General features: G+C 41.0%; 2 protein-coding genes across 2 annotated transcripts; one reads left to right on the top strand and one right to left on the bottom strand.

The window, feature by feature from the left end:
• The first annotated feature begins 106 nt into the window (after window positions 1–106).
• LOC128770064 (dual specificity protein phosphatase CDC14AB-like) lies at window positions 107–6,238 on the top strand. The gene is made up of 14 exons (XM_053884294.1): window positions 107–353; window positions 831–921; window positions 2,022–2,097; window positions 2,155–2,247; window positions 2,315–2,394; window positions 3,257–3,323; window positions 3,420–3,482; window positions 3,638–3,725; window positions 4,268–4,498; window positions 4,553–4,691; window positions 4,768–4,978; window positions 5,056–5,144; window positions 5,322–5,390; window positions 5,460–6,238. Exons 1-14 carry the CDS (start codon window positions 308–310, stop codon window positions 5,491–5,493), a joined length of 1,377 nt encoding a protein of 458 aa, XP_053740269.1. The 5' UTR covers window positions 107–307; the 3' UTR covers window positions 5,494–6,238.
• Window positions 6,239–6,584: 346 nt separating this feature from the next.
• On the bottom strand, window positions 6,585–12,890 carry dnai4 (dynein axonemal intermediate chain 4). Its single transcript, XM_053883777.1, has 17 exons — window positions 12,847–12,890; window positions 12,657–12,780; window positions 11,264–11,427; window positions 11,025–11,131; window positions 10,741–10,906; window positions 10,525–10,664; window positions 9,832–9,990; window positions 9,518–9,703; window positions 8,949–9,097; window positions 8,790–8,876; window positions 8,572–8,726; window positions 8,352–8,512; window positions 7,377–7,495; window positions 7,210–7,308; window positions 6,916–7,142; window positions 6,695–6,848; window positions 6,585–6,629 (listed from the first exon to the last, which is right to left on the bottom strand). Exons 1-17 carry the CDS (start codon window positions 12,888–12,890, stop codon window positions 6,585–6,587), a joined length of 2,286 nt encoding a protein of 761 aa, XP_053739752.1.
• Window positions 12,891–13,515: the final 625 nt, after the last annotated feature.

Raw genomic sequence — 13,515 nt, 5'->3', positions numbered from 1 at the left:
TGACAGTGCAGTTCCTGGGATTATCACCTTGACCTCAGTATCATGACTGTGCCGGTGGAATTTTCCAGGAGGAGCTTTAAGTAAGTAAGTGTCGGGAGGCCTGGCGAGAGTTTATGTCAGAGCGTCCTCGGTCAGTCTCACCGTCGCCACAGATGAGCAGACGACATCGGTGTTAAGGAGAATCCGCCACACACGACTCATGGATCTACACTCACCCATAGAATATATGACCATGTGGACAGATACACAGCATCCTGATAAATTACGCTCCGGTTAAGTTGTGACTAGATTTAGACAGCTATCACCGATGGCAGAAGAAGATGAGCTGGCTGGAGCATCAGAATTCATCAAAGGTGAGTGAGGTCAAATGACAGTTTTTCTTGGGACAAAAACTATTTATATTTGTGGTTTTGAAAAGAAGAAAACGCTCAGAGTTGTTGTCAAGATTTGACACACAACTAAAAATACCCTGAGGCAGAGCAATATATAGCCACAATAATCCTTGGTGAGTACAAGACAAGTCAGAAAGTATTAGTTTCAAGTGTTGTTTATTTATCTGGTGATGCTGCAACACAACAAAAAAAAAATCCACGGGTAGTTAGAAGAACAACAAACAAAACAAACGAGCAACAAACGCCACCCCACCAATCAAAATGCTTTATTTCTGGGCCTGTGAGAAAAAGTCTTTACCTTGTGGAACTTAAATTCAAGATATCAGTGATTGTGATTTGCTCCAAAATGTTTTTCTTTCTTGTGTCAGTCACTTATCAAATGACCAAATGATGCAAAATCAGAAATAACAGTTGTACAACTAAAGCTTTGTGTCACAGATCGTCTGTACTTCGCCACTCTGCGTGGAAAACCGAAGAACACGGCGACAACTCACTTCTTCAGCGTTGATGAAGAATTCACTTATGACAGGTACGACTCACAGGAGACGACCCAATTTACCTAGTGCATGTCCAGTCGAGGTTTGAGGATGGGTGTAAAGGATGGCAAAACTGGATGATGAGTTTCTTTTTTGCAAATATGAATGCATGGATGGATGGTTGGGTGAAGGGATGGATAGGTGGATGATGGATGGATGGTTGGCTGAAGGGATGGATGGATAGGTGGATGGTGAAACCCACCTGATACTCCTTAACACTTAAAAGGAATTTTCTCCAATAAGGAATCCAAGAGTTATTCAACCTTTTCTTTGGACGAGAAAGGTACAAGCTGCAAGCCATGCCTCCAGGTGGCCATAGGCAACGTTCTTGAGTCACCTAAAATGATGGATTTGCTATTGCAATTTGAACCCCTAAGAAGTTGGCTGTGAACAAACTGCACAACAAGCAAGATTCAAAAGGAGGTTCACAACCGAAACTCAACACTCCAGTTCATGAACAGTACCATCTACTTAAAGAGAAGGAACAAATTTAACCAGATAGTTTTTGGATACATGGATTCTACAAGAGGAAAGGTACAAATGAGCTAGTATTAATCGACAGCAAATTCAAATGAAATGTAATGTGAACTGTAAAGGAAGTCATGTTCAGTTGGGTTCATGGTTTATTAGGGTGAAGTATTTTCACATAAAGTATGTACAAGTAGTAAGTAAGTACAGAATACTATGGAAGTAATGGTAAAATAAATCAATGAATCAATGATTTTTCTCTGTTCTCATCCGTCACGGTTTGTGCTTCTAGTCTAAATATAATACACAGGTAACTGACTGACTGTTCTGATCCAATTACAGCTTACAGGTCAAGTTGAGATCTGAGGCTGAGGAAGGAATTAGGACACATGCTGAGTGACACTACTCAGACATGTTAGATCAGACCTGCACTTGACATCAAAGGGCACTTCACACTGACATTCAAACAGTCAAAGAAGCCTCTAAAAATCTCTTGCGCTTCTGCTTAGTGAAAAAATAACTGATGTAGCGACAATAAAAAGTGACGTTGTCATGCTCACCCACCCACTTTGAATGGCAGCCAGCTTTTATTGAAGTTGCTTTGATGTGCCTTTGTCTGCTGCAGTTTCTATGGCGACTTCGGGCCGCTCAACCTGGCCATGGTGTACCGCTACTGCGTCAAGCTCAACAAGAAGCTCAAGGTAACGAAGACACAGAAGCGTGATCGTGTGCCTTAACTCAACCCTCTTTTTTTCCAGTTCTTCACAATGTCCAAAAAGAAATTGGTCCACTACACCAGTCATGAGCCGAAGAAGAGAGCCAACGCTGCTGTTCTCATCGGTGCCTACACGGTGAGGCGTCTCATGAGGAGTTATGAGTGTGAGTTATGAGATTTAACCCAGAATGATTCTGCTTCAGATCATTTACTTGAAAAGAAGTCCAGATGAAGCCTACAGGAATCTGATCTCAGGAGGCAACTCAAGCTTCCTGCCCTTCAGGTACAGACCAACACACAAAGCTACACATGTCCACGAAAACAGGTTCTGACCAGATGCCTGAGCCATCGTAACTGTTGCGCCTCTATATGGAAAAGCAGGGAAGCTACTCAAGGTCAAGTACGGTTAACTGGTTCATCGACTGAAGAAAAATACGGGGGAATTTGTGGGATGGAAATCATTTATTAGTGTATCAGATATCAATGTAATAAAATGTTAAAGAAATGCACTGGGATTTGTCACATTAGAAAAAAATATTTGAACTTAAATAACCTTAGGGGCCACATTACATACTGTGACAACTGCAAGGGGGCGAGGAAAAAATATGAGACAAAAATGACGAAAAAAGATCAGTCAGTAAAGATATTCTGAGTAAGTGTGCTTGAAAAATATTTACAAAAGTCATAGAAGATAGTTGTTATTATTCCGTTGCTGTTGGCTTGTTTTTTTATGTATACATTTTATTTACAAATGCTCAATGTATCTTGTACATTTCAAAAGATATCATCAAAGATATCATAAAGGTGTTACGATTAAATTAATTTATAATTTCAATTTTTACATTATTTTTGGGGCAAGAAATACTGGGAATCAGCATCATCAACAAGGGAAAATAAAACAAAACAAAGCGCTTGTTTAACAGAGTTGAACTCATCATAAAGCGAAGAGCAAAATAAAATTATTTTTTACAGTATTTATTTGACATCACAAGGGCCCCATCATTTCAGTTAAAGGGCCGCATGTGGCCCGGGGACACGTCTTTCCCAGGTCTGCAGTAAACAATAAACTCCCACTATAACAATAGTACTGTAAAATACCAAACATGAAAACAAAAGGGGATTAGTTTGATTCATTTGATCCACAGAGACGCTGCAGTAGAAGAAAGCTCCTTCAACCTCACTGTACTCGACTGCCTGCAAGGAATACACAAGGTAATACAGTTCATCAATTACCATGGGACGACACATGTTTTATGCTTTATTTGGCAGCCAGCATTGTTATCACTGAGTTGTGTGTTTGTTTTTCAGGCTTCGCAGCAAGGTTTTCTAGACTTTGAAAAATTCAAAGTTGATGAGTACGAACATTATGAGGTATGATTCATACAGAATAGAAGTGAGCAGAGCAAATACATATTTAATTATTGGATGCAATATTTCATATTTCACAGTAACATCACTTGTCTCCATTTTCAAAAATATTTATTTTTGAGTGTAAAAGTTCAACATTCACTGGATTTTATTTTCAGCGTGTTGAAAACGGAGACATGAACTGGATCATTCCCGGGAAAGTTCTGGCGTTCAGCAGTCCACATTCTCGCAACAAAGTGGAAAATGGTGAGTGCCATGCATGAAATTAATCTCTGCGGAAACGACGGCTGAGTGGAACTGATGTTCTACACCACGGAGTATGATGTGTCAAATAATGCAGCTCCCACAACGTTCTTGAAAAAAGTTTAAAATTTAACTTAAAATTTGTTGCTCAAATATTATAAAACAAGGAGGAAATAAGGAGAAAAAAAGGTCATTACATGCTACATTTGCCTGCATATAATTTCGTTTTATATACGTTTAAATGTATGTACGGACACATTTATCATCATATGACAGCTTGGTAACATAACTCTGGATGACACATATAAATATGATAAAAGGGCATTTCTTTACAAAGTTTTTTCTCTTTTATTTTATTCATTTATTTTAAGGGACCAGAAATACTGTCAAATTAGCTCTGCACATTATACACACCCTCTGAAGGCTAACAAAAAGCTACAAGTAGCCCCCAAGCAGCATTTGGCCCATGTCTGACGTGCACACACAAACAGACACACATGGTTTAGGTTCATCAGTTCAACTTTCTTTGACTCTTGCTGCGCCAGGTTACCCTCTGCACGCTCCAGAAACCTACTTCCCGTACTTCCGTCACCACAACATCACGGCTGTGGTGCGTCTGAACAGGAAGTTGTACGAGGGCCGGCGATTTGAAGACGCCGGGTTCGAACACCACGACCTTCCGTTCCAGGACGGTGGGATCCCAACAGACCTCATCACCAGGCGCTTCCTGCACGTGTGCGAGAGCGCGACGGGGGCTGTGGCCGTGCACTGCAAAGGTGAGTGAACACGCAACTCTGTTTGACATGGACCTCACCTCTGACCTTTTACAGCTGGTCTCGGACGGACGGGCACTCTCATTGGCTGCTACCTCATGAAGCACTTCCGCTTCACCGCAGCTGAGGCCATCGCTTGGATCCGAATCTGCAGGCCTGGCTCCATCATCGGACCCCAGCAGAACTTTTTAGAGGAGTAAGTCCAATATTAGTGGCACGTGATTCCAGTATTTGAACAGACAGTATATATTTGTGTGTGGTTATGTCTGTAGGAAACAGCACAGTTTGTGGGTCCAGGGCGATGTCTATCGCTCCAAACAGAAGCTGGCTCAGAACCGTCTGGCCCGCCGGCAGCAGCTCCAGCAGCAGCAGAGCCACAGTATGGACTGTGAGCGGACGAAGCCTGAAGCTATAGATCGCCTGTTCAGCAGCATGGATAACCTGAGCATCAACAAGAGCCCCAGATCATACGGGTCAGATGAGGTGAGACGTCGGGGCGGTGTCTGACTGAGCAGGCGGACTGAAGACAGGATGTGAAAACTGGTGCCTTGTGTGTCCAGAACTTTGATCACGCCAGTCAAACGCAAGGCGACAAACTCAGGGCGTTGAAAGGAAACAAACCTCCTCGATCAACGTCCTCATCATCAAGGTACCGTTTAGAGTGTGGAATATTTCATATTCATATTCTGTTTACATCCTGTCACACTTCTAAAGTCACCTTGGATTAACTCCGGATGAGGTGGACTCTCGAAGATTAATGTTCATGTTCCCTGAACACACTGTTAAAGCTCATGGTCCGTCGTCTAATAGTCTCTCCCTATATTAGGCTTAATCTCACCAAAACCTGGACGTCCTCTTCCACCCCCCTTCAGCAACGCTCCAATGTCATCACCAGGTGAGCAGGCAGCCTCCTCCCTCTCCTCTCAAGGCACGGACGCTCACCTTCTAATGTTCACCCTCTCAGTCTCTTTTCTGGCAGGTCCACTTTCCTGAACTGATATGGATCCAGACGTCCTGAACTCATCCACTCCTCTCAGCCTTAAACAGTCCTCCAAACTCTTGCATAAATAAAACCGTATACTTGAAGGTCGCTGCATGTCTGGTGCTAAGAGATTTTTTTTAAATAAGTGATGCCTAGAGGGACCGCCTGAACCTCTCCAAAGGAGGACTGGAGACAGTTGGCCACAATAAATACCTCTGCACAGACAGTTCACGCTTAAAACTAATATATCTGATGTTCTACTGAGTTATTTGGTCTCTACAAGTTTTCAGTCGGGTCATATCAGCTGTTCATCACTGTGCGTAAGTCAGATGGAAAAATGCAGCAGCATCATGCTTCAAATGCAGTAACAAATACTAAATATTACATACAAAAACATGTATTTTTGCTATGACATCTATCTTTGAATGTTATGAGGAACAAACACTCAGAACAGCTGAGTTGTGACTATCAAACATTTAAAAATTGAGAGCATTTCTGAATATCTAATGCATGTATGTAGCATTTAAGCATGAAAATATTTATTTGTCAATTGTTTTGTTTTTGAATCAGTTGCTGTGGTTCGTATCTTTTTCTTTTGTGCTTTTTGAAGTAGAATTGAAAAGGTGAACCTCCACTTTATGGGACTCCCAACTGCAAATGCACTTTATTAAGTCAACATATGTGTGACATCTTTAGGTTTAAATGTCGGGATGTGACTCAGATAGAAAGTGTTTTGAGACTGAATAAACTGTTTCTCTCTGCTTCTTCATCTTCTTTCTTCCTTTTTACATGCAAAATCCAAACAAATCCATCTAACAACAACAAAAATAAAACTTAATAAATTTAAAAATAGTTATTTTACTGTATATATATTTATTTATAGTATTTTACTTTTTAGTCATCAATGACTCAGTTCTTTACTACTGCAGGTTAAACTCAGCCCATGGTTGAATGATAAATCGCCCTGAAACATTACTAAAACATGTTTATTATGCAAACACACCAATAAAAAGCACCATTTGGCCTCATCTTTAAATCTCACTGATTCAGAGTTTCTGTCTGTGTCCTGTGTCTGAAGAGGCATGTTGGGAAGAGTCAAGTCAAAACCTATCGATCTACTGAAGAGCTGATGATATCCTCCAGGACCAGCCTCTGAAAGAAATACTTGGCTTCAGAATGGAGTAGCTCTTATTAATAACATGTACAGTGAGCTGTACCTGTCTCTCCTCATCCAGTCTCAGGTTCTTCAGCTGGTACAGCATCACCTGCCCTGAACTGTCTCCCACGAGGACACAGTTAGTTTGGCTAGCAAACAGCAGGCAGCTCAATTTCACACCAGATGGAGCAGATTGGACGGCCACTGGGTCCAGACTGAGGAGACAAGGTGCTCATGAAGGAGTGACAAGCATCCTATCTACCACTGGCATGAGGTACCCACAGACTGGATTCCAGGTTCCAGATCTCCAGCTGATCCTCCTTGATGGCGCCGAACACTGTGGCCCACCTGGGGGACCACTTGATGTCACGCACCGCTCTCTGGCTGGAGGTGAATTCTAGCAGGGGCCGGACATTGTCCTGCTTCCACAGCTGGATGGTCCAGTCTGAAGAGCAGCTCAGGAAGAGATCAGGAGAGTGTGGAGACCAGGAGACGTTGTTCACTGGACACTGAGAAGTAGAGAGATGAGCTCAAGAGAAGACTACATTTATGTTGAAAGCAAAGACCAGAACGCACAAAGTGTTTCTTGTAGGTTTCCAGAAACTGCTGATTGTTGGAGCAGGAGCACTTGTGGATGAGGCCTTCCCACGTGCCGGCCAGGTAGACACTGGAGTCCTGAAGAAATGTGTGGTCCACCAGATTAAAATCAAAGAGTCAAATGCAAGTGTTGATTCTCCACTTACGCTTGGGTGGAAGTTGAAGCACATGCCAGCGGTGTGTGTTGACAGGAGGCTCTCTGTGTTCTTTCTGCTCTTGTTTCCCACTGCTTTGATGGTGGAGAGTCGCTTCAGCTTCATCAGATCTGCAGCAGAACGGTCAGAAGGTTGAAGTCGGCAGGCAGTTTATGCAGTCCACATGGTCATGGAGAGGGGTCCATGTTAGAGATGCATTGTCTCCTACACTTTAGCAGAATACACTGTTATTTGCTTTTCTTTTTTAAGCATTACAATGGAGGGAAAGCATATTTATTTTCACTGACAAATCTTTTCACCACAATGTCTTCAGTCATTCATGTAATTATTATTATTATTATTGTTGTTGTTGTTGTTGTTGTTGTTGTTATCATCATATCATTATTATTATTATTATTATTATTATTATCATTATTAAATGGGAGCTGAAAATTAGAAAATGAAACAAAAACAAACCATAAATCAATTTTGTAAAATTCTACTACTAAGCTGGTATATATGAAAATAAGACAGATAATCAAAATAGTTTGATAATTGAAATGTATTATGAAATGTATTTATTATTATTTTATTCAAAGGATCTTTCATTTACATCTGTTTCTTTGTAAACCAGTCATGTCATATATATATATATATATATATATATATATATATATATATATATATATATATATATATATATATATATATATATATATATAATATTATATATATATATGAGGAATTATATATATATATATATATATATATATATATATGTTTTTCTTTTGTTTTTGTTTTTTTTATATATATAGTGTGTTGCAGTGTTTGGAAGAATCCTGTTTGACACTTCCAATGAAATTGGAAATTTTCTTTGTTATTTCTAATTCTTCCACTGCCATTCTAAGTAGAAGATGAGCTGGTAAATCGAGGAGAATTAACTCCTCACTTGAGTTGATATTTTAACTTCACATATTTTTAACCTACCTTGACAGTCAAATCCATTCTTGCTGACAAACCACTTGCACACCCTGCCATCGGCAGCCACAGAGAAGAGAGCTTCCACCTTTTCCTCCCCGACCAAACTCAGCTCCTGGTGAGTCCACCTCAGCTGCCAGACTGGGCCCAGGTGCTTGTTGGAGCAGTCGCTGAACACAGGGCGAGAATGAGAAACACTCAAGGTTTGTGAGGGAAGCAGTGAGCTCACCGGCTACTGACAAGCCTCGCCGCCCCGGCGGGACTCTGGAGGTCGTAGATCACGATGCTTCCATCTTGCATTCCGACTGCCAGCTGGCTGGGATTGTTGGCTGAGAAGTCCAGAGATGTCACAGCACTTTCACAGTTAATAACTCGCTCCGGCCACTGCAGATTGAGGGGAAAATCCATTGAAATTCAGACAAGTTAAAGTTTGAAAGAAAAACAAACCGTGGGGTTCTTGATGGACCAGCAGCACACAAGTCCTGCCGCCTGGTCCCGACAGTCAAACTGACCATAGCCTACAGCAAGGAGATCCTAAAAAAGGGGAGAAACACACCAGACATGATAATAATTTTTCACCTTGTGCATGGTTACTGTCATAGTTACCAGATTCTTCTTGTTCCAGGCCATACAGCTGACATTAACTCCTCTACTGAGGTCACATGTATAAGTCCAAAGATGGTCCAGAGCAGGAGAAGAGGAGCTCTCCTCCACTTCCTGTTCCTCCTCATAGATGTGTATCGGTTCGTAAGGGTCTGAAATACAGAAAATATATAAACAGTATGTACATAAATACCACCAAAAAAATGGCAGTCTGTGATTGGTTAAAAAGAATGCAAGTTGTTTTCCCTAATAATGTGACTGCATTGTAAGGAACATGTATTTTTGGGATGAGAAGCAGAGCAAATACACATCTAATGGCATCTTGCTTTGATGCATTCTGGTTTCTTGAGCAATATAGGTGAGATCATTCCAATAGAACGTCCCAAACTTACAATTTCTTAACCATACTGGGGAATTTATATGGGGAAATGTATGTCATAAACAGTATAAATTCCCACTATTGACAGTGGTATGTAATGAAAATCACAGTTTGAATGTTACACAGTCAAATATGACACAACATACAACAGCATGAACATTTTGGTTATTGTATGCGATGGTGTCTATTTTACCCTGAAGTACAGGAAGTTGTCTGTAGGCAGCCAGTTGTGACTGGAAGGTGTTGGCCAGGACGCTTCTCTGCATCACTAGGAGACTGTGATGAAACACCTCGGAGTGAAGGATCACCTGCAGCTCGCTCTCGGCACCGGCAGTGTTGCCCAGCGACTCCATCTCTCTCATTGAGCTGCTAGCACTGCCTGAGGCGGACAGAGGAATACAGTACTTTCTCAGAGTTGTTTGCTGCACTGGCTGACAAAACAAAATGCTTAATAATTCCATGAGAAAAATACAGGAAAGAACCGCTGTCTGGGAGGTCTGTTCTCACCTGTACTGGCCAGGCTGCTGGACGCACTCCTCTCTGCTCCACGGCTGGAGTCCACAGCAGCCTCTCTAAATTTGGGCCTGTCAGGATCAAGTGTAGTTTCCCCGCTTTGCTCTAAACTGTGGAACGTGTCGAATATGTCCCAGGTGGTGGCAGTCGCCCCTATGGAGGTGACAACAGGAGTGACTCAGAAAACAGAATTTAAACGTGTAATTCATTTACAGAAACAAAAAAAAACATAGATTTGATATTTACATCATAACACTGTTTGTATTTTGGTGTAAAGAACAGAACCTTAACCCAGATTTCTCAGGTCACTGTCAATATTAATGCTATTTTACTCTTTGTTGTATTCATTCCTTGTGGTCTGTTACCACCATCTGAAAGGTGCTTTTTTTTTACTATTGTTACAGATATTATTATTATCATATCCTGGTGAAAATGTGACTGTTTTATCAATAAAGATTTATGAAAAAGAGTCAGTTTGATGCCTATATATCTGTACAATATGGTCAGATCAACAATGCTAAATAAGATTCAACACATGTTTCATTGGAATAAAACCTGATGATGTTTGCCGTTTACAAAACGTATAACCTGTTTGACAAATAATTTTTGAAGATTTTCAAATGAAAAAATGTGATCTTGGTTTGGTTTCTCTGTCCCTGTGTCAGACAAGTGTGCAAACTGGCCGACCTGCATCCACCTTCACCACGCTGTCACTCTGGATCTGCTTGTTTTTAACCGCTCCATTCAAAGTCTGCATTGACCGGTCCACGTGCTTATCGCTGGACCTTCTGCTCCTGCAGGCTTTCACATACTGACTGTTGCGCTTCCTAGAAGGCACAGCCAACAAAAGTCCAGTGACTTCTTTGTAATGAACAGTTATTAATCGAATCAGTTGATAGTTACCTTAAGGTGTCTGCATCATCTGCATCCACTGACACTGCAGTGCTGGGTATGTCCAACAGTGAAATGGTGTCTGACTCAGTGATATTGATGTCTATAATTTCACTCAACATTTCCTCAGTGACCTGCTCTTCAACTGTTTCCACGATGTCTCTTTTCTTCTGTGTATCTGGAGCAGGTGTGAACATCACCATATAATCAGAATAAGGATCTAATATAAATGCTCCAAACAAAAACCAGGACATCAACACAGCTGTCATTATCATATACAGATGACAGAGACAGACCTGGTATGTTGATGGGAGCGTCACGCTTGTTGAACGTCTCCTCAATCTCTTCGTTGACTGAGTCGATTGTTGACTGGCTGGACTTTCTGCTGCTTCCCAAAATGGACCTGCAGTATAATAACATATAACGTATAGATTATTGTCGGGATAATTACAAAATAGAACATGCTGAAGCCAAATTCAATGTATACATGCTAGTTAAAAATAAAAGAAAAACAAAGTGTCACTTATCGCCTCACCTTGAAAAAGGCATTGAAAAGCTCCCGGAGGCAGTGGTGTTTTCGGAGGCTGACCCAGCAGAGAAGTCGTCAAGGAAGAACCGACTGCTTCTGGTCTGGATTCCACTGGTCTCCACCTGGAGCAGCGGCAGTGGAGTGACGTCATTGCCATCCTCATCAATCACCTGCAAGCAAGGACAGAAATATGTTGAAGCAATAATCGGGAATATTATCATGGTGGTTTTGGAAATTGTATTGTTTTGGTGAAATTGTTGTGCGGTCATTGACAGATGAAAGTGATTTATGTGATAACAGTAAAAAAGTAATACAGTGGTACCTCGGTTCTCGACCACAATCCGTTCCAGAAGGCCGTTCGAGAATTGTTCGAAATCTGAATCGATTTTTCCCATTACAATGAATGGAAAAAGAAATAATGTGTTCCGAGCCTTAAAATAGGCTTTTGTAGGAGTGAATGTAGAGTGTCTGCTGCAGGTGCGCTGTTCCTCTATGTGTGTGGCCGCTGCATGTGGGAGGGGTTGCCGAGTGAGTGACGTCTCTCCAGAAGTGAAGAGGTGCCCGGTGCGTGTCCAGCTCTGAATGTGCGCTTCTGTGCAGTTTGGCTGAGACAAAGTCATAAACCAAGTAACGCTCTGTCCCAGACTCGCCTCATCCTTGTCCCAGCTCCAGCCCACAACAGGACATCAAACCCTGGAGTGAGCTCTCCAGCCTCGGAGGTGTGGAGAGCGAGCTCCTCCCCTGTGACACTCTACCATGGTCCAGTGCAGAGACAGGACATTTTTTACAAATCAATTTAAAGAAAAAACAGCCATTAAATGTAGCTAACGGGACACGTCTGCATACAGAGGCTGCGTTATACACATATAGACGTTCGAGAACCGAGGTACCACTGTATTGGCAATAGTAATACTACATCACATAGCTAAAATAAACTAAGTTGGAAAAGATGCATTAGTTTAGCTAAATCTTAATTTTTTAAAAATTTAAAAAAATATTTAATTGAGACAAATTCCTCCATGGAACCATTATAGCAGATTCTATCACCTATAATTAATTATTCATTATGACTTTTTTATTTTTTAACACTTCTCTTGATTTTTTTTTTAATTTTTATTTCAAGTCAAACATTTTATCTCGTAATCTTAAGACAAACATACATTACATACAGAAATTAATTATGATTCATTTCTGAACAGTCCTCAGAAAACAAAAAAGAGGATATACTGTGTTTGTATACTTAAAAAAACACTACCACTGAAAGGTTATTTAAATGTGTTTATCCTTAAATGCAGGAAACTGCGTCGGCTTTTCACGGTGACTCAAGGGTGTCGTACAAACGACACGTATCCTTGTCAAAAAAATCTTCATCAAAAACCAACAATTTCCAACAACTTACCCGGACGGCGTGCCTCTTGTCCAGCAGCCTGCTGCCGGCCGCCTGACTCAGACTCCTCCGGCTGGGAGACACGAGGCTGCTGGTGAGTCTGGTGCTCTGGGAGATGTTTCTCAGCCTGGAAGACCTGAAACGAATTAAGAGAGAAGGGCAGTACAAGAATGTGGACGGTAGCTCTGCTGTGGACGCTCACGGTCTCAGGAGAAGTCTTCTCTGTCTGTCCTCTCTCACCGACATGACTGCTCTGCCGCGGTTACCATAACAACGAGACGCTCAAACACACGGCAGGAATCGGAATCGACAGAAGCTAATAGTATTGGTTACAATGACAGATAAAGCACTATGAAAAAAAAAAAGTTAGTATAGTTATTTTTTTTCAGGTACAAAATGTATTTTATTTCAATTTATTTTAAAGCTGTTTGTTATCTGGTGTATCTGTGTAGTTTCGGAAATTAAACCTGTTCTTTAATAAATACTGTATATACCTGCAGGATTTGACTGTGAGTGTGTACCTAATTTATAATATTTTCTCTGATGAGACAAACCAAACATATAAATGGACAAAAGAAATAATGATGCAAATAAAATATATAATAAAGAGAATACAAGCTTAAGTTTAAAAAATGCAATTTGTTTTTAACATTAATCAATTTGAAAAATACATGTGTATTTGTCAGTTATCTATTCTTGAAGATCGATACAATGCGCATACAATTCTTTCACCGTGGAGCAGAGGCTCAGTCAGTTCCGTGCTGACCTCCACTGTAATAAAGCTAAGCGGCCTAAAAGAACAAACAGATCTTATCTGAGAAATCATTTGAGCTCTGCTCTGTAGATAAGTCTATTAAAGACACATCAGCCT

This window comes from Synchiropus splendidus, chromosome 13 (genome assembly GCF_027744825.2).
Source record: "Synchiropus splendidus isolate RoL2022-P1 chromosome 13, RoL_Sspl_1.0, whole genome shotgun sequence".
NCBI classification, from domain to species: Eukaryota; Metazoa; Chordata; class Actinopteri; order Syngnathiformes; family Callionymidae; genus Synchiropus; species Synchiropus splendidus.
The sequence above is the reverse complement of the archived record's forward strand: the minus strand, read 5'-3'. Positions and strand labels throughout refer to the sequence as shown.

Excerpts from the sequence above, each read along its gene's own strand:
- LOC128770064 (XM_053884294.1), top strand. The coding sequence starts at position 308 with ATGGCAGAAGAAGATGAGCTGGCTGGAGCATCAGAATTCATCAAAG. Across the intron at positions 2,248-2,314 it reads TTCTCATCGGTGCCTACACG|ATCATTTACTTGAAAAGAAG; the intron begins GTGAGGCGTCTC and ends ATTCTGCTTCAG. Across the intron at positions 3,324-3,419 it reads GCCTGCAAGGAATACACAAG|GCTTCGCAGCAAGGTTTTCT; the intron begins GTAATACAGTTC and ends TTTGTTTTTCAG.
- dnai4 (XM_053883777.1), bottom strand. The coding sequence starts at position 12,890 with ATGTCGGTGAGAGAGGACAGACAGAGAAGACTTCTCCTGAGACC. Across the intron at positions 9,991-10,524 it reads CGTGGTGAAGGTGGATGCAG|GGGCGACTGCCACCACCTGG; the intron begins GTCGGCCAGTTT and ends TCACCTCCATAG. Across the intron at positions 6,849-6,915 it reads TGGAACCTGGAATCCAGTCT|TCTGGACCCAGTGGCCGTCC; the intron begins GTGGGTACCTCA and ends TTGTCTCCTCAG.